The sequence below is a fragment of the Dermacentor variabilis genome, chromosome 2 (genome assembly GCF_050947875.1).
Source record: "Dermacentor variabilis isolate Ectoservices chromosome 2, ASM5094787v1, whole genome shotgun sequence".
NCBI classification, from domain to species: Eukaryota; Metazoa; Arthropoda; class Arachnida; order Ixodida; family Ixodidae; genus Dermacentor; species Dermacentor variabilis.
In genome coordinates, this window is record NC_134569.1 from 171770995 (window position 1) to 171789965 (window position 18971).

At 47.8% G+C, this 18971-nt stretch overlaps 1 protein-coding gene across 1 annotated transcript in view; it reads right to left on the reverse strand.

Moving 5' to 3' along the window:
• The window catches only part of LOC142572946 (alpha-(1,3)-fucosyltransferase C-like), a 55131-nt gene that overhangs the window by 9098 nt on the left and 27062 nt on the right, over positions 1-18971 (reverse strand). Inside the window, exon 4 of the mRNA XM_075682414.1 lies at positions 14145-14517. Within this exon, the coding sequence (XP_075538529.1) occupies positions 14145-14517 (373 nt within the window). The remainder of the gene's footprint in view (positions 1-14144; positions 14518-18971) is intronic.

Consider the following 18971-nt stretch of genomic DNA (forward strand, 5'->3'; position numbering starts at 1 on the left):
CGACCTCGAGCAGTCGAGTCGGAGCAGGAGTAAGTACTTTCTTCGAGCGCGTTCGAAACTCCGCACTCATGATGGAAATTTGGGCGCCAATGTCGATGATTACTGTAACGAGCAAACCATCCACGTCCACATCCAGAAGGTTCCGATCAGTAGGCAGGGTCAGCAGAGGAATCTCAGGCCGGGGTTCTAGAGCAGCGTCACCTCCAGGAGCTGCCCCAGTTAGTTTCCCGTCGGAGAGCGGCGACTATGTGGTGTTGGCGAGCGGCTAGTCGCGGTGGCTCGAGCTTTGTCAGGTGCGTCTTCAACCTCCGTGGTGAGTGCAGGCGGGCAAGGATTCACTGGGGAGCGGCGGTAGACGGGAAAGCTTGGTCGAGAGTAGGCGCGCCAGGAACTTCGACAGTGGCGAGAGATGTGACCTACACGTCCACAGTAAAAGCAAATGGGTCTAGCATCATGTGTGCGCCATTCGGCCTGGTTGCGATAGCTCGTATATGGACCGTATTGACTCCGGTGAACAGGGGCAGAGGCAGCAGACAAAGCGAAGTCATGATTATTGGCGGAGCAGATGGACGGACTATGGGACTATGGAAACACTATGGGAAGTTCTTGGCGAATGACCGACCGAATGAGAGAGACGAGCGAACGCGAATCTTCAAAGCGCGGCGTCTCTGGCGTGGCACGAGACGCTGCTTCGACTTCTCGCCGAACGATACGTACGACGTTCTCGGAGGAGCTGGGCTCACGCGGTGGACAAATGTCTTCGCACGTCGATAGAGCTGCGTTATTGTGTAGGCGCGTAAACTGTTGAACTATGCTGCGGCTCTTCGCGTCTTCAAAGCGGCGACATTCTTTAATGATCTCATTGAGAGTTATGTTCTTGTAAACAAACAGGTTAAACACGTCGTCCGCGATGCCTTTTAAAACGTGGCTGACCTTCTCTGCCTCTGCCATATTGTTATCCACATTGCAGCAAAGAGCGAGGACGTCCTAGATGCGCGCCACGTAAGATTCAGTGGACGTCTCTGCACGGGTCCCAAGGTCCATTTTCGCAGCACGTTGGTGGCCGACGAGCTTGCCGAACAAACCTCTAAGCTTCTGTTTGCGCTGGTCTCAACTTGTAGTCTCTTCTTCGTGTGTCTGGAACCACAGTCGTGCTGTTTTCTTTAGGTAGAATATTAAATTAGCCAGCATAAGCGTGTCATCCCACCTGTTGTCTGAAACCAGTGCTGACCCGTTCGTAATTCTGCAACCAGTCATCTACGTCAACGTTGTCAATCCCGGAAAGCATGCGAGGGTCGCGAGGCTGGGCCAGGATGACCGTCGGTGGCGACGATGGGGCCGTGGTTGAAGGCTCTCCTTTGGATGACATGGTAGCCAGATTACCTCCGCGGCGGAGCTCCGTCTTGCGCAAGTGATTACCCAGCACCTCCACCAATGATGTTACGGGAAGGAAGAAGCGCGTGTCTATTCACAGATGGCTTTTAATGGCGGAGCCAACAAGCGTAGAGCAGCGATAAAACTAAATTCTTGTTCACCGTTCCCAAGGCCACCATCAGCGGCCTCTTCTTCCCACATTACCGACTGTGACAACATCTTGGAAAGTATCTACAGAGATTCCGCAGCTACCTTATTTCTCGACAAGAAAAGTAGGAAGATACCTATAAAGAAAGATGCGAGACAAGCAGAGACAATCTGTGCAATACTATTCACTGCGTGCTTGGAAGAAGTATTCAAGCTATTAAACTGGGAAGGCTTAGGAGTAAGGATCAACCGCGAATACCTTTAGAGTTACAGAATGGGTACCAAGAGGAGGGAAGTGCAGTCGAGGACCGCCGAAGACTAGGTGAGGTGATGAAATTAAGAAATTCGCATGCGCTAGCTGGGAACGGTTGGCCCAGGACAGGGCTAATTGGAGATCACAGGGAAAGGCCATCGTCCTGCAGTGGACATAAAGTAGGCTGATTATGATGATATCCTCAGGTGAAATTGTGTGACCCACCGGTGACTCACGACGCACTCAATGAAAACGTTTGCATCCTGTGTATGGCCTGACCTAGCGTGACCCGCGGACGAAAAGATCTTGAGCTGGGTTGCCACCTCTGATGTCAAAGTGCGACTATATGTATGCATACCGGGTTCCGTCTTAACGAAAGAAGCAAAGCAGTGAGTAGCACACGTGTGCGTCGACGCTTATTGCGTACATTGCATACGCGTCTTGATTATAAGCGACGTTGTTCTGAAGTTAGCGAGCAACACATAATTTGCTCGAACTGTTCGCGATTATATGTGATCAAGAGTGTCAAGCGCAATAGGCCTCTGGGCAGCCGATGACATAAGTTAGCAATGAAATGAATACGTTCACTGCATCGTGGGTCACTGGTGGGTCGCCACCTGTATTACTGATATGCGGCAGTCAAATTGCACGCATTCGTCTGCTTGCGGCTACGATAACATTACTGCACTTGAATGAGGTTACAAATAGCCAGGAGAATAGCGAGCTGAGGTGAAATGGTGTGACCCGCCGGTGACTCGCGACGCACTCAATGAAAACGTTTGCATTCTGTGTACGGTGAGACCCAGCGTGACCCACGCACGAAAAGCTCCTAAGCTGATTTTCCACATATGATTTTAAAGTGCGACTGTTACAACTTCCTTTTCCCGTTACACGACAGGTGGCCCTGTTGAAACGAAGGAAAGGAGTGGCAGTATGTGAAGTTGTGTTGGGCTGAGAATGTGGCTGCAGTTCTCAGAATAGCTGGTGGTACAATATACGCTGATTTCATGCTGCAATAAGATATTGACGCGTCCAATGGATCCAGAAGGCTTTCGTGGTGCATAAGGAAGTTGGTTATATAACTTGAAGAGGAACGGACTCGTTCGCGACTCGGTATTCGTTCAGAATGCAGCGAGGAAAGACGCCGAAAGCCTACCCTTACGCTGGAACAAACTGACAGGACGGCACACAATACTGGCCGCTATATGTGCTGCACTGGTTACTGTGCGTCCATGGAAACCAGCGGTAGCCCTAATTATGCAAGGGTGAAAGCGAGATAAGTGACTAGTCTCTGTGGAGAATGCTGTGGCAGGTGGTTCACGTGCTTGTAATGCTTCATTTCTGCAAACAATTGAAACCTGTCAAACAAGCAAACCTATTCAAACGAGAATCTATGTAGAATTTTAAAACAAACCTCCGGACATCGTATAAACGTGTCGAGCTTGCATTTAATTCCATCTATGTGTTGAATAATTAAAACATTCTACAAAAGAAAGAAGCTGGCCTCGTCTGTCTTCTGATGGCTATAGCACTTTGTGGTTCGCCAGAGAATCGCGCGATAGAAGCCAGAAATACTTTACCAGCTTTCCAATGAAGGCGTCAAACAACGCAGCAACGATCGCAGCGCCATCTTTTGCGCTATCCGAGAAACAAGAAGACCAGTGTGACCTACCGGTGGTTCACGACACACCTGGGGCATATAACATGTATTTTACCGGTGAGTCACGCAACGTGTAAGTAGGGGCGTGAAAAAATTCTGGCATCATGAACATGTTTTAAAGAGAACCAACCTGATTAACATAGAAACATTCACAGTGTCCTAACAAAAGTTCTCATAATGGGTGCCACTTTCACCAAACGGAAGATCTCAATCAACCCTACCGGGAAAATGTCCGAACCCTTTGGCGCGTCCTAACAGAGCTGTTCCACAATTTCAACTGGCTCACCGTTTTTTTTTTTTTTTGAAATAATTCGCGAAGGTGAAAGCCAGCGTACTGTTCGTGCTTTCTACACGGAAATAGGTTAAACTATATGTGCATGACGACTTTTTCTTTTTTTACGACATATGGCGTGATAAATAATGTCTCTATCCTGCATCCTCTCCTACTCGCCATCGCTCCGTGCAGGCACACTTGCCGCCTCGACTGGTTTAGCCCAGCAGTCCCCGCAATTACTACCCATTGTTTGCACTGTGGCGATGCGCTCGGAAGGAGATGCGGCCGCCCGGCCTGTCTTTCTTTCAGCAACATTGCTGACTGCTGCCGGAGCCAGACAAGAAATAGTTGGAAGCTCTACCATTTTCCGAAATACAGCAAAAAAAAAACAATTGCAGTGGATTGCGAAAGTTTAATCGAGTAATACTGCGCCAGTCTTTTCATGCTAAAAAGGCTTCACTTGAAACAATCTGTTCGATAAACGTGCGACGCCAAGCCGGGTGTAGCTCGAAATTATAGCATTTCTGTGTCATGCTATTCTCATCGGCTCCACGTGCATGAATTGTAACTAACCATAATAGATTTCTGTTGTTCACTACAGCCCGCAGCATTCTATAAGACGGCGTGGTTCCCGGCTATCTTACTGGTCTCGTTATTTGATAACAGCACGTTAGACGCGCACCTTCACGGTTTCGAACCGCGAAGTTGCATGTATTGTTCTGACGTGCAGACTCAATTAGAAGCAAGCAGTTTGGAGTAACTCTGTGCTTATGGATGAAAAATGTTGAAACCGAATGTGGTGCGCGACGTCAACGCATGTGGAAGCGAGACGTGTGAAGGGTAGGAACCTAGTGAGCGACGAAACTGCAATGCTTGCTAACGTATTACATGTTCCTTGCTTTTTAGAAGAGATTTGCTAATTTCTGAATTTTGTATTCGAAGACCTTGCCCAATGCGATGCTGGAATGTAAATAAATCTTGTAAATAAAGCAACTTGGCAATGTGCTAAAGTGCGAAACTTTGTTTATGTACCGATTGAGTACATAGGGAGGACCAAGAAAAAAGCTGCATAAGCACTTTGACGAGCCCATTGGCCTCTACTCATAGGCCGCAGTCGTCCACATATTGGAATAACGATATAAAATCATAACAAAAACAAACAGACACACAAACCAACGAAAATTCCACTTCGTCATACTCTGCGTCACCAACAAACAAAGGCATCAAAGAAAAAAGAACGGAATCCGCATCGTCATATTTGGATAGGTAAGCAATTTTAACACGTTCGTGTACTGCTAAACGGTTCTGAAAGGGATCCTACAGAAGTAGAACTAATGACTACAGGAGTAGCACTAATGATTGCAAACATACAAATATTGCCAAAATGCGTGACGTTCCCGACATGAGGGAGAGAGGGGGTTTCTGTAATTAATCATGGAGAGGTATGCTCGGCGGCACGCCTAGCATGCTACTCCAGATGGGTACGATGAAAGGTGAAATGTTTAGCCCAGTTCATAACATCAATACAGATCATCCAATCCCTGCAAGTGTATAACTGATTTCCCATTACAACTGTCGTAAGAAGCTTCAACAACACACAGACGCTGCTCGGCGCCGTCAGCAACTACCGCATCTACAATTGCGCCACAAGACAACACACAGACGCTGCTCGGCGCAGCAGCAGCAGCGAGCTGATCACAGTTATCCCGGCACCAGGTAAGTATGCGAATTGACCTTCATGCTGCGAAATAGCGCCCCTTCCTCTTCACAATCACGCGCACTCTCTCTCTTTATGTTGCGTCTCGCTTCAACACCAACTAAGCGTCGAAATCACAACGCATACGGAGCTGCCAGCACTAGGCGCACTTTGTCCACATCGCAGTTCGCTTTCAAGATCTGGGCTCCCACGGCGCGCACGCAGCGGCCGCCGGTAGTGGCAGGTTAAGTCCCAGTTTGACCTTGGCTGAGCGTGAAGGTCAGGTTTACGGAACCAGGCGTTTTCTGGATTTGTACCTGGAGTAGTGCAGCTATCGCTCTGAAACCACGCCTTTCGTTACACAGAGGGTGGCATGTATTCTAGATGGTAATAGAAACTTGGGCATCTTTTTATCATGTCGGAAAGTTTCTACAGAGCGGTTGACTGATCGCACCGTTGCCCTGGGGTGCTATGCAGGATGCGCCGAGTTTCTCGTTCACCCGAGTTTTACCCGAGTTTGCTCGACGGCAGTCAGTGAACGGAGATAGCGCGGAACGCGCAAAAGCTACAGGCAAGAAATTATGTAGACAAAAAGCCGCGTATGACAACATGAGCGCACCCTGCGCGTCACGCTGCTTCCACGTTTCAAGCGCAGAAGGCTGCACAACGAAGCGCGCCAGCGCCGCGTATTGTTATCAACGGATTATCGCAACTTAGCAATACTGTGACTGTGCCGCTGTCTGTCTGCACACTTGCCGTGAGCCGCTTGCCACGCCTTTCCCGGGCGCGTCAAGGGCGTGGCTCCTCTTTCGGCGATATCTTTCTATCCTCGATCGAATGCGAACAGGGTACATGCGGCGCATTCTTGCACCTACGCTTTCGCTCAAACGAATACGTTAAAATACAACAAATAAAATAACGAACATTTTTATTTCTTTAAGTGTCTGTTTTTCGTTTTGAATGCTAGAAATTTGTGATGACAAACGGAGATCGAGCAAATTATTAAATTTTGTACTTCTTGCCGCGAGTGGCGACAGTGAGGCGAAAGCTTAGAAGCGGATACATTGAAGCGGGTCGCACGCACGAGGCAGTTCATACGGTGAGAAGTCGCCTAGGGGCGCTACAGTGCTATTCTCAATAATGTCAGTGATCACCGCTCTTTCTCTATTAGGGGAATAGAAACGCAGCGCCGCTGTACGGCTGTTCATCGCAGGCGCCTTAAGGCCTCCACTTTACCAACTAAAAACGACATACTAGTCATAAATGCGGGAGCAACGGCTGTCAATGCAAAATGGCGGTCCGTAGTGCCCGTAGTGACGCAGTTCAGTGAAAATGTACCAGTTTATCTTTGTGCGCGAAGCCTCGGCGATGCATTGCGAAGAAGTGCGTGCTTCCCATCGACACAATTCATCGCTTGTCATCGCTTGCCCAGTGAAAGTGCCTCTGAGCGCATGTACGTACGCAGTAGTTGAGTGTTTTGTGCGCACCAAGGTGCTTGCGGATTACTTATGCTGGAGCCAGCAGCGATCGCAGAAGGATATCGTAACGACACCGCAGCAATCGCATTTTGGCAGGTGAGGGCTCTTGTGTGCGGTTATGAAATGAGACTTCGAACTGAGGAAGGTGTTGGAACTGTAGAGTGCGCAGTGCTTGTGATGAAGAAATGCCATTGCACTGGGTCTAGAAGAGCGAGCGATTCTCGGACGCTGATCGTGTTTACGACGTTGTGGCTCCGATACATCACCGATGACAGAGCAGCCATCTCAAACGTCTGCTGCGATACGCACTCCTCAGCATCGTCGTCACCCTCGGCATATCGACGCCTTGCAAGCAGCTACAGTGACGTGCCGATAATTGGTTACTGTGCGCTACGTCGCCACAATGCAGGCAATGAAACCGTGCTGTGGGGCCCTCTCAGCCCGAGAAGATATATGCATGAGCCAGCGACAGTCAACGCTTTGTTTTTGATAGTAGTGCGCAGTACATCACCGATGACAGTGTGTCGTGCGTGTTTTATGTCGGTGGTGAATATTGTTGATGCCTCTCAGCTCGGCACCGCGTCGCTGTTGCCGAAAGATAAGTTGGGCGTGGCCCAACCGTGGTGGGTGCGCGCACAAGAGTTACATGCCTCGCGCGGGGCGTGACCTCTGGCTTTGATTGACAGGCGAACTCGTGCTAAACTCGTACATCGCGAAACCCCCTCCGAGTTCAACTCGGGAACATGGCGGCGGCGGCAGCAGCCTGTGTTATTGCAGCCAGCGGCAGCAAGCGTCAGTATGACCGTCTGGACCCGTTCGCGTGCATGACCGCCGTGGAGTTTCAGCGTCATTTTGGCCTGTCGAAGACATCAGTGTGCTGGCTGTGTGACGAGCTAGGCGAAGACCCTCGTCTGTGGAGACAGCGTGGCGGGCTTCATTCGCTCACCGTTGAAGAGCAAGTCCTCTGCGCCCTCCGTTTTTACGGGACTGGGAGTTTTCAGGGAAGCGTCGGCGCCGAGCGTTACATTGGACGTCATCAAACTACTGTGAGCCTCTGTGTCAGCGATGTCTGATGCGCTTATTGATGCGGCAGTGCTGAAGCGGTGGCTGGCTTTCCCGAAGACTGCGGCTGAGCGGGCATTTATAAAAGAATGCTTCTTACTTCGCGGAAACATTACGAACGTAGTCGGGTATGTCGACGGAACGTACGTAGGAATTAAGGTGCCTTCAACGTCAGCGTTACTGTGATTAGCATTGAAGTAATGTCTAGACGCACCATATTGCCAAATTTGTCACTTCTGTGTAGCCGATTTAAATTTTGTTACCGACGTCACACATGCGGCAGCCTATCATACTGACTTTTTCGCTGGTTGCTGACACTTTACCGATTGTTCTACTTGTCTATCAGGGTGCCTTCCATATGGCACACTTTTTGGGGAAGGAGGTTAATGAAGTATAAATAGATAAATGGATATCACAAATTGTGTGAAGTACCCTGTGAATGCTAATCTCACAAAGAACTTGGGGTTACTTGAGATTACTTAGTACGTAGCACAAATTACTTAGTATGCATAATTCTGAATTTTGGTCATGCGTCATGTATCGGCCGCACTATGAAACAGCAAGGCATTGCACAATTCATTGCAGTGCGAGATGTGGATGTCGCGCCAAGCCTGTTGTGCCTATGCATTTACGGCAAAATGAAAATGCATTGAGAATCTTAGTGTGCTGGCTTGCATGAAAAAAATACTTCACAGTGTTTGCTGTGTTCACTGTTGGTGCATGTGCCAGTGGTTCAGTGTATTTTCTTTTTTTGGGGGGGGGGGGGGTCAGCGTTATTCTGTATGGACAAATCCTATATATTTTCGTCTCATAATGGGGCTCTAATTCTTCAGCAGTAGAACAATGCAGATCCAATGCTCTGCAGAACTCAGTGTGCGTGAAGATGTCGTGAACCACAAAGGCAAAATTACATATCGGGCGAAATGTGGTGCAGATGCCAATGAAAAGTGGGTCTTTAACCCACCATGATAAAAATAAAGATTGCAGAGCGAATAGACCTTTTGTACAGCTTTATAGCAATGATTACACAAACTGTGACATGCTCAAAAGTGTAAAAGCTTGCCGCAATGCCAAAGTAGGATGAGCGATATGCAGCATATTTTGGCATTGAACATGTCTTGTAAATGCTATTTTTATTGTAAGCCTCAAGCCTCGCTATCACACCTTTCCCTCCGGCACTCCCTTTACTGAAACGCAGCACTGTCTTTCTATTGGTGTCATGATGATGATGGTAACGGCAGCAGTAAGGCTGGTTAATGCTTGCCCTTTTGATTCTTGCGAGTTTAGTGGTACAGAATATGGCACGTGCATACACCTGTGCAGAAAACTTTTATGCTTGTGGTGATTTGTTGGAGACTTAATTCGTGTTGGCACATATCAAAGATGTGCGCCATTGTGGCTTAATAACTAGATCATTGGTGAGGTTGAAGACTCATTGTATCGGTATAGAAGCTTGAAGCTGAATTGTACCACAATTCGACGGGACACAAAGTAGAGAAATACACACAGCAGAACGCTCTGCTGTGTGTGTTGCTCTTCTTTGTGTGCCGTCGAATTGTTGCACGATCCAACTTCAAATAGAGCATTGGGCCTCTTTGGTGCAGGACCGAGGAAGGGAAATACACACAGCAGAACGCTCTGCTGTGTGTGTTACTCTTCTTTGTGTGCCGTCAAATTGTTGCGCGATCCAACTTCAAATAGAGCATTGGGCCTCTTTGGTGCAGGACCGAAGAAGTGTGAGCTATTCGACACCATGCCAGTGCCTTGCCACACAATTATGGAAGTCTGAAGGTTTGCAAACAAAGCTTTGCTTTCAAATCCACCTGCTCATGTAATACAAGCGCTAATTGATAGAACCAACATACAAAAATAATGGTGAAATGAATGGCCTTTGAAAATTTGTATGTTGACACTATGACATAATAGGTGCTACAGCGAACTCGACAATTGTACTGGACAGAGCACTTTGTTTCCTATGTGAAGCACATGCTTTCATTACATGCTGTGCAGATAACCAAGCTCAGTTTGTTTTAATGAGGTACACAACATTCACTGTAATCTGTTTTTTGATTCTAAAGTGCCAAACACCACCTCTTTTTCAAGGATGTCATGGGAATATTTGGCGAGAACTGTTTACAGCCCCTCATAATGGAAGTGTGGCCAGCCAGCTTTACTTGGGTGCCTTTATAGATTTCTGTTCGTGATCATTGTGTGCTATCAAGTTTCTAAAGTCTGTGCAATCAGTGCAAGGCATTACGTGATTCTATAGTCGGATACAACTTTAGGAGGCCGCAGAATCTGCACTTCAACGGCAGGTGAACACAAGCCTGCACCAATGGGCACACACACTACACTGACGTTGTGCCGCTGGACGCACTAATACCCGCTCATTGGAGAGGGACTATTTCTTTATACGTGGAGGCAATCGGCTGCTGCGCTTTGGTCATCTGGGTGGGGCCTCTCCTCTCTTGTGAAGTTGTATCCGACTAGAGGATGCCGCTTTTCATACAACACAAAAGGACAAAGTGTACAATTGTTTGGCCTATGAAATGGATACATCACAAGTGAGCTATGCATGGGCTTAAGCTGTGTGAAAATTAGTACATGCAAATATATGACATTGTTAAAGAATATGTGGTATCGAACATGCATGTAATGGCATGTTTAAATCGGGGAGTGTTGCATTCATGTGCACAGTCTATAGGTGATAGCATTATTAAGGTCATGCCGTTTCCTGTCGTTTCATTGCGAAATACACACACCGTTCATCTTGTGGCTAATCAACACCCACTGTATTCTTGCACATAGAAAGAACAAACAGCACAATGACATATATGCTGCATTAGTGTCTTTTTCATTTACACGGTCCAGGTTTTTACGTGTTTGCCCATTTTGAAGAGACATCAAGTGCATGTTACAAGTGTCCCAATATGCACAGCACAATGTTTACTGCAATAATTTTATTCATGTTCTTGAATAATAAACAAAATAATAAACTGAAAGCTCCTTTATAAGGTGTGCTCTGGGGGCTCGACTGGAAAGCAGTGAGTGCACTGATCCTACTGTTGCAGAGCAGCCCTCTGGACAGCAGAGCACGTGCCTGGCGCTCGCCTACTGCCACCAGGCGGTTGAGTGCCTCCAGCAACAGAATGTTTTGCTGCAAAAAAAGTGGATTGTTGGAATGAATCAACCGCATATAAATTATTATTTACAAATAAAAATGCTCATTGCACTATGGGTACTAACTGTCCTTAACTGTGGAGGCCTTTAGTGTATGCATAATAAAACAATTTGTCGGGACAACATTGCTTTATTTTTCATAACGGGTTGTTTTTTTCAGCCAATTGTAATGTTTATTAGTGTGCCAACAGCTGAGGTGTCCTCGAACCTTCACGAGTCTCTACTGTCAGCACCACAAAACCTATTTTTGTTCGCTGCAAAATCAATGGCGCTCCCTACAATCCCGTCGTATGCGAGCTGATTGCATCCTATGCATACAAACATCATATTTTTGTCCCGTTACGTAATTTTCTACCATCCTCGGCTGCAGGTGTTTCTCCTTGACATCCATTCTGTCACGCTTATGTAATCACCTGTTATAAGTTGGCAACAAGTGATTGAAGACGTGCATGGCCTGCCCACCGATTCCATTTTTTTTTCTTAATCTCAACTAGCATATCAGTTGCCATGGTTTACTACGCCACTGTCTTCCTGCCTTAATGCTATCTCCAACAATTTTTGTTACTTCGCTTTCTGCACAGTCCTCGACTTCTCAAGTTTCTTTGTTAACCTCCAGGTTTATGTCCCATATTGCATAACCGGTAGAATGCAACGATTCTAAACATTTTTCAAGGATATCAGTAACGTGGCGATCACGATGCGGGAATGCCTCCCATGTGCTGTTCAACCCATGAAATTTTTCTATAAGTTTCCTGCTTTATATCAGTACCTGCTATTGATATTTTACCTGGATAAAATACTCTTCCATAGATTCTGCGGGCTGAATGTCACTGATGAATTTCTGTTATATCACTAAGTTAGTGAAGGTTACCTTTATCTTTTCCATATTTCCGCGGGCCCACGTACATGTAAAAGCACAAACACTCTTATGCTCTCAATGCCTTTTATAAACTGCTGGACATTTAGTTCGTTACTACGAAAGTGACTTAATCCGTGCACTATTATCATGCTAAATATGAAAGAGTAGAAATATACTTATCCGCAGTTTGTCGATGCCTCCGTCACTGTGTTGGTTGCGAGATCCATCGTCGGCACCACCTCCTTGTCGCATCGTAGCTATATCGGCTGCCTTCCTTTTGCACACACTATGCAATATTCGTGACGCTCGTAGTCACGCAGAGTGGAGGAACTCGGCGCACTCACAGAAGCAGCACCGGATAAGTTGTTTGTTCAGGATTGTGCCGTGAACAGTAGGTACGCGTTGCGATCTGTAAAATCGCCTAAGCTATTCGCAGTCTTTCGGAGTGCACGGAAAGATTGCTCACGGAAGAACAGAACTATCCAAGAAATAGTGGTCATTGTCGAGCCTGATCACTACGTCGCGCACTGCAAGCTCGTTGTACGAGTTTGTTTACACTGGGCCTCTTCGATGTTTAGCCGCCATGCTCGCCCGATGAATGTATGTGATGACGCCACCACAGCGTTCCCTCGTGGTATAATGCGAAGCGTACTAAATTACAAATTAGTCGAATACACATTCAGTGTACATCTTGTAAGCTTTAAAATGCTTTTAAACCACGTCAAACTAACTAATAATATTGTATTAAATGCATTTGTTTTATAACTCGCTTGTGCGTGTAATGCACTCGGTGGAACGACAAACAAGTGAAAGAAGGCGCGACCATGCACCGACGGTATGATCACGTGAGCCCCAGTTTGTCGACCGCCCAGAAGGCAACGCCCAAGGAATGATAGCCACCCAGAGTGAATCTAGATAAACCAATGAAACTGGAGGCTTGTCGAAAGATAAACTGTGTCTCGGTACCATTTGTGCTTTCATCTTGGGGTGTCGCCAGAGCTCGTGAAGATCCCGAGTTTCGCCAAACTCGGCGCATCCTGCATAGCACCCCTGGTTTGGGATAAATCGCGCCAACACTGTTCATTGCGCGTTCACCTGAAATCGTAAACTTCGAAGCTGTCAGTGTTCGCGGACACGTGCAATAACACCACTCGTTTGCACATGAGAATCCCCTTTGCTTACGAAAAAATTGCGGAAAGACTAATCTCATTATTACTGTCGGTGGTAATGCGTTGGCATTGAATCAATATAGCGACACAGCGTATTGTCATCGTCGAAATGAGTTACGTATGTGGGTACGAGGCGTGTATTGAAGCGGAACTCCTCTTCCGCACTTCCCTAAGAACATTCGGCGCCATCTAGCGCCGCCGCCTCGAAGCCTGCGCATGGCATCGGAAATGTATGGCGCGCGCGTGCGTGCGAACTCTGAAAGACGCGTCATGTGGCAACCGCGCTCCTCTGTTGCGCTTCTTTCTGGACACGACGCGACATCTGGCGGCACTGACGAGAAGTCCACGCGTGGCCTCCGAGACGAGAAGCATGGATAGCTTGGTGTCTGCGAGCGCTGAGAATTGTTCCGTCGCTTGCCACACACTCAATGCCACATAATCGGTAACCCAAGCTCGCATGAGGTTCATGGGCGATAGGCACATACCCAGTGCATTCATCGCGCAGCTCGCCAAAGCGTTGGTGTGAAGGATGCTCATTAATGTACTGCACAGACCCAGTGCAATTGTGACACGGCCTGCTAAAGTGCGAGGTCGCTGTACTTGAGGAACCCTTGTGACGGCGTGTTATTGCACTAAGCGTGGGACAAATTTAAGCGATCCTTTTCATCATTATAGAGCGGCACAGTCCTGGTGGCACTCACACAGTTACCCAAGTCGGCACCAAAGAGCTTTCAAACAGCGATACCCAGTCTCGCCTCCACAGTGACTCATGTCGGCGTGAAAGAGGACGGTTGAAGAGCGACACGCGTGCACACGTTGCCACTTCTTAGTGACCCCAGTTTGTCGGATGGTTGGTTTGGAACCGTGTTACCTCAGCACAACAGCCCAACACGCTACCCATTCGACTTCCCAGTGACCCAGGTAGGCGGGCACATGGTTAGATACATAGATAGATAGCCCCAGGGAAGTGCATGGAGTACAACAGCACGCACCTGTAAGTCATGGTCCAGTTGATAGTATTGGTGAGGCCTTTGAGCGAAGCCACCGGGCAGTGCCACGGAGGTTCGAGGGACCAGTAGACCCACTTCTGGAAAGGGGCCCGCACTTTGGGCAAGCGTGTGGGGTCTAGGTCGTGGCCGTAGAAGACAACGGCGTCACTGACATTCATCGTGCTCCGGTTGTTGGCGATAAAGCACCGATCGGGACACCCTTTGTACTCGAGTTCGGCCAATCCCTTCTCCGTGAGACCCGAAAACCAGGAACCGTAAATGGTCGTCCAGAAGAGGATTCTCGGCAGATCTGGCTGCCCATTGGGTCTGGTGCGGCGGTAGAAGGGCGTCCAGGAATTATTTCTTCGTGGACTCTCTGTGGAAAGGAACGATCCTTATTTTTTCTATGAACGTGTGGGAAAGTAACATCACATTGAATGATAGACGTTGGAGCTCAGCATACACCACGTGCACCTAAGTTCCCAAATTTTTAAAGCGTTACGTTTCCTTACTTAATTGCAGAAGCGCTCAACGACGGGACAATGAAAAACAACGCAATGGCGCAGACTAACCGCCAGTTTTTATAACCTACATACTAAAAAAGCAGCCTACATTCCACCCTGTGAAGTTGGATGTACAGTGAAGCTAGTGCGGACGTTAGACAAGCACCAAACACAGCCTCAACTTAGCGACGTCACACAATTACCACCACCACAAGTGACGTACGTCACGAGCGCACGCACGTGTGCGGAAGGGCAGCACAAATCCTCATTCTGCTAGGCCGTCAGCCAAGACAAAAACACGAAACTCAAACACAAACCAGTTTTCCTGCTGCTGCGGCGGTACTGTTATTGTACAGTTACACTAGGAGAATGCCAGCAAACTTGAAAGTATAAAAAAATCGTGAAGCAGACATAGACAAAACGACAGGAAGGTGGCTGGACTAACAACAAGTTGCTAGTCCACCAACCTTCCTGGTTTTCCTAGTATAACCATGTACCAACTAGCCCAACAAGCCACTCTCATGAACTCATTTTCATGTACAGTGTCTGCCATAATGTGGGCTATGGTCGCAGCACACGCAGTGTGACAGACTCAGCGAGCAGGGAGCCCCCACGTATCAAAGACAGATACATTTATGCATGTGGTCGTCATGGGCGGATGCATGTGCGTGGAAGTACAGCATACAACCTCATTCCTGTAGGCGCTCCGCCTGGCGCAAATGCCTTATGGACTAATTGGATTTCTTAAAGTAAACTGTGAAAACATTCGTAAAGAACGACTTAAGCTAGAACCACATATAGCTCGATCTTTAGCGCGATTATCGCGCGGCCGAGGGACGTGGGCATTTCGACGAACGCGCCCAAGGAATACGCGTAGCCGCGGGGCATTGTTGGGAGTAGAAAACAGGGTTGCCAGATAGTCCCAACGAAACATAGCCAAATGATCACAAAATGTAGCCCGAATATAGCCAGACCCAAATTTTTTGTGAGATAGAAGTAGCCAAGAACATAGCCCAAGTATTTGATGATGTTTTGCAGTTGTCTTATACGTAGATGGTAGCTGGTGTCCAAACCACGCCGCATATTTTTCTGGCTCTAAAATTATCTCCGCCGCAAGCGTAAAGAATTCCTCGTGAGAGATGCCACTCAGACGTGGATTTGGACACCACTTATTCTTACAGTAAAGCGAACAATTTTTTCTGGTTTACTCATGACGTTATTGGTGTTTATTGAGCCACATTCTGAGCTAAATTTAGCTCAGAATGTAGCTCGCATCACTTTACTCGAGGCATTTTTCTGTAACAGTCGGGCAAAATATTGCCAGCTCCAACTTCCAACTTCCAACGTCCAACTGTGCACTCGACTGTGACCAGCCAAATCTCATCCAAAAGGCGGCCCGAACTCAAGGATTTAAAATAGGGATGTCGTTCCTATAGGCTTAATTTCTGAGACAAACATGTTAGCTTTCTCCCGCTCTCTCTCTCTTTCTCAATGTACTCAAAAACAGCTCGACGCTGAGTTAGCAACTGCTGTTACTTGGAGGAACACTGGACTCTGAGGAAAACTTGAAACCTTCTCGCATTTTGGAATGTGCGAAGAGTCAGCAGTTGTGACTTCAATTTGCCTTTAAGTGGGAACAAAGAGAACGACCGGCTGGCCAATAACCGATGAGTTGAATTAAAGTTTATAGTTTTAATTGCCAGCTGGATTACGGCGCTGACAATAATTCAGGTGTCGTTAGTATCGAAAAGAGTTGAACTGCGCAATATTTAAACAGCGATTCGCTGTCAAGATTCGTGCAATATGAAAACGTGCACGTAAGTTTCTGTAAATGCGATTTGCGTGTGCGATTTAGAAAAGAAAGAAAGAAATATAATTGCAGTAGGGAACGCACAAAACATTTTATGGGTCGCTCACGGCTCTCACGAAGTACGGCGTAAGCCCCTCTGTCTAACAAATTCAAGCAGTATACATCAGAATAGGAAGTCAGTAGAACGCTAATAGACCTTTGCATACTGGCAAGAACTATTTGCCCAACCACGACTGCGATGTGGGCAGAAATGAGAGAATATACACGTAAGAGTAGCACAAACACCTATTATGTATATCGAACCCACTTCTTTCTTTTTTTTCATCACAGCTCGAAAATACACATGAGCAAAGTACAATGGGATAAATAGCAAGACGAACAAAGAGGAATTACAGTGGTCATAAAGTACGTGAATATAAAAAGTACGACATAATCGCAATTACCGTACGCACATAGTTTAAATTTTTTAAGATTTCGCAGGAGTACGGTATGAAAATCGACAAGTTATCCTGACGTGGGCAAGGAAATCACTCACCGACCTTTTATGGGCAATTGCCTTGTCATAACTGTGGACCAACATCCTTTTCAGATATTTAGGGAACTTATTATTGGACAAATATGCGACGTTCAAGAAGTACCATGAAACAATGGCAACTTTCACGTAATGCAATGCTGCTTGATTAAAACAAAGAACGAAAAAAAAACATTGCATAGAGTCCCAATTGATGCTTCTCACACTGGGGATTTACGCAATGGATTAAATACACAATCTAGCCCCATTTGAGTTATCTCCCACTGCCACTTGGACCATACAGAACTTCAGAGTTGAAACACGACAAAAACTGTTCATCTGGCTGAAAATCTTTGCAGCAGTCCCCATTCTCTGCCAGACCAAACTTAACGCAGTGTCTCATTCGACATGTGGTTTCTCAGATCATTCTTTGTCAATGAAACCTGGCTGAACAAGATGCTTTCGACGGCTGAGTTCGAAGTCGGCAGCACAAGTATAGGGGCAAAGCGAGCTCAGATAGCAGGGAGAACATTGGATTTCCGGCACTGTTTTTTGCATTCCTGATGCTAGCTCAGAACTTGGTGATGCTTGGTGATACTAGAGGAAGATATTTTATTTTGATCGACAGTAGAAACTACGGCGCTTCGCTGACCATGTACAGTGGGCGTCACCCTTGTGTAGAGCGCGCGAACGGCGGCCGGCGGGGCGCTCCGCAGCCAGCCAGCGGAGTCTAGAGGTAGTGCCTGGGCCCGAGATTAGACGAGTCAGCCGCTCCGTGCCCAGACACTTTTTACCTCGAGCCCAGCAGCTACCGTTTTACGTCGCTGGCTGCCTCCGGAGCGCCCCCAGCGGCCGCCGTTCGCGCTCTCTACGCAAGGGTGACGCGCACTGTCCATAAAGAAATGAACCGTCGCATTTCTTGTTGAAAGTGACTTGCGGATTTTTTGAGACGCTCCGATGGACGCCGACCTCCGCACGATCGCTATTTTCGAGTGGTTCATCCCCTGAAACCGTCCAGAAATTGTCACTTGCTTGAAGGGGAAGTGCTCCGCCATCGGTGGACACAACTTTCACCGAAATCGGACCTTTTTTCATGATTTCACGGCCATTTGAAGCTTCGCCCATGTGAAGCCTCCGCCACCTCGAGTAGGGGAGCGACGGCGACCCCGGGTGACGGACGCCCGCAGACGCAAACTATGAACTCGCCGCAGTTACTGTGACGACTATGACCTCGACTACGGAATCGCATCCAATGGATCCACAACCCGCACTGGTCTTGAGCGAAGAGGTTGTGCTCTTTGCAGCCCAAAACCGGGACGATGAACGACCGCCTGGGAATTGCACCATGGCGTCTGCACTTGCGAACGCGCATTTTCGGACCCAAACGGAGGCTGACCGCGCAGAAGAGGGTTGGCAGATATCCCAATCGCTCAGAGCACGGAAGAAGTAGGCAAAGGAGCGGCATTTACGGCGAGGAGGGGACTTCTACACGGACAACAAGGATACCGCGGACAACCAGCCAAAAACGCCAGGGTCGGCCCACTAGACGCAGGCCCCCACCCCTACCCGAGGACGATCTGAAAGTGGTCTTTCGACCTCACCAGAGGCTACCACTGAGGAATATGACCAGTCAAGCGCTTTCCAACGCGCAATAGTGGAAGCCTGCCAAAGAAAAATCAGGTGAGACCAGTTCATTCTCCGCATCCGGTCGGGTTCCAAGATAGCGCTTGCCTCCGCGCCGGATGCGACAGTCGCAATGGCGATGAGAGGCGTCACGTCTTTGAAGATCTACGGAAGACCGAATACAATCAATGTATACGTCACGCCAGGTGAAGGAACCAGAAGAGGTGTTACCCACGGTATAGAGCCGCACACTCCGTCTGAGACTCTCAAAGCAAGCATCCGTTTTCGCACCAAGGGCGTGGAGCTGGTCGAGGCCGGGATGGTGGGAGACTCTCAGAGTGCTGTCCTTACTTTCTTCGGGTATGTCCTACCCAGATACATTT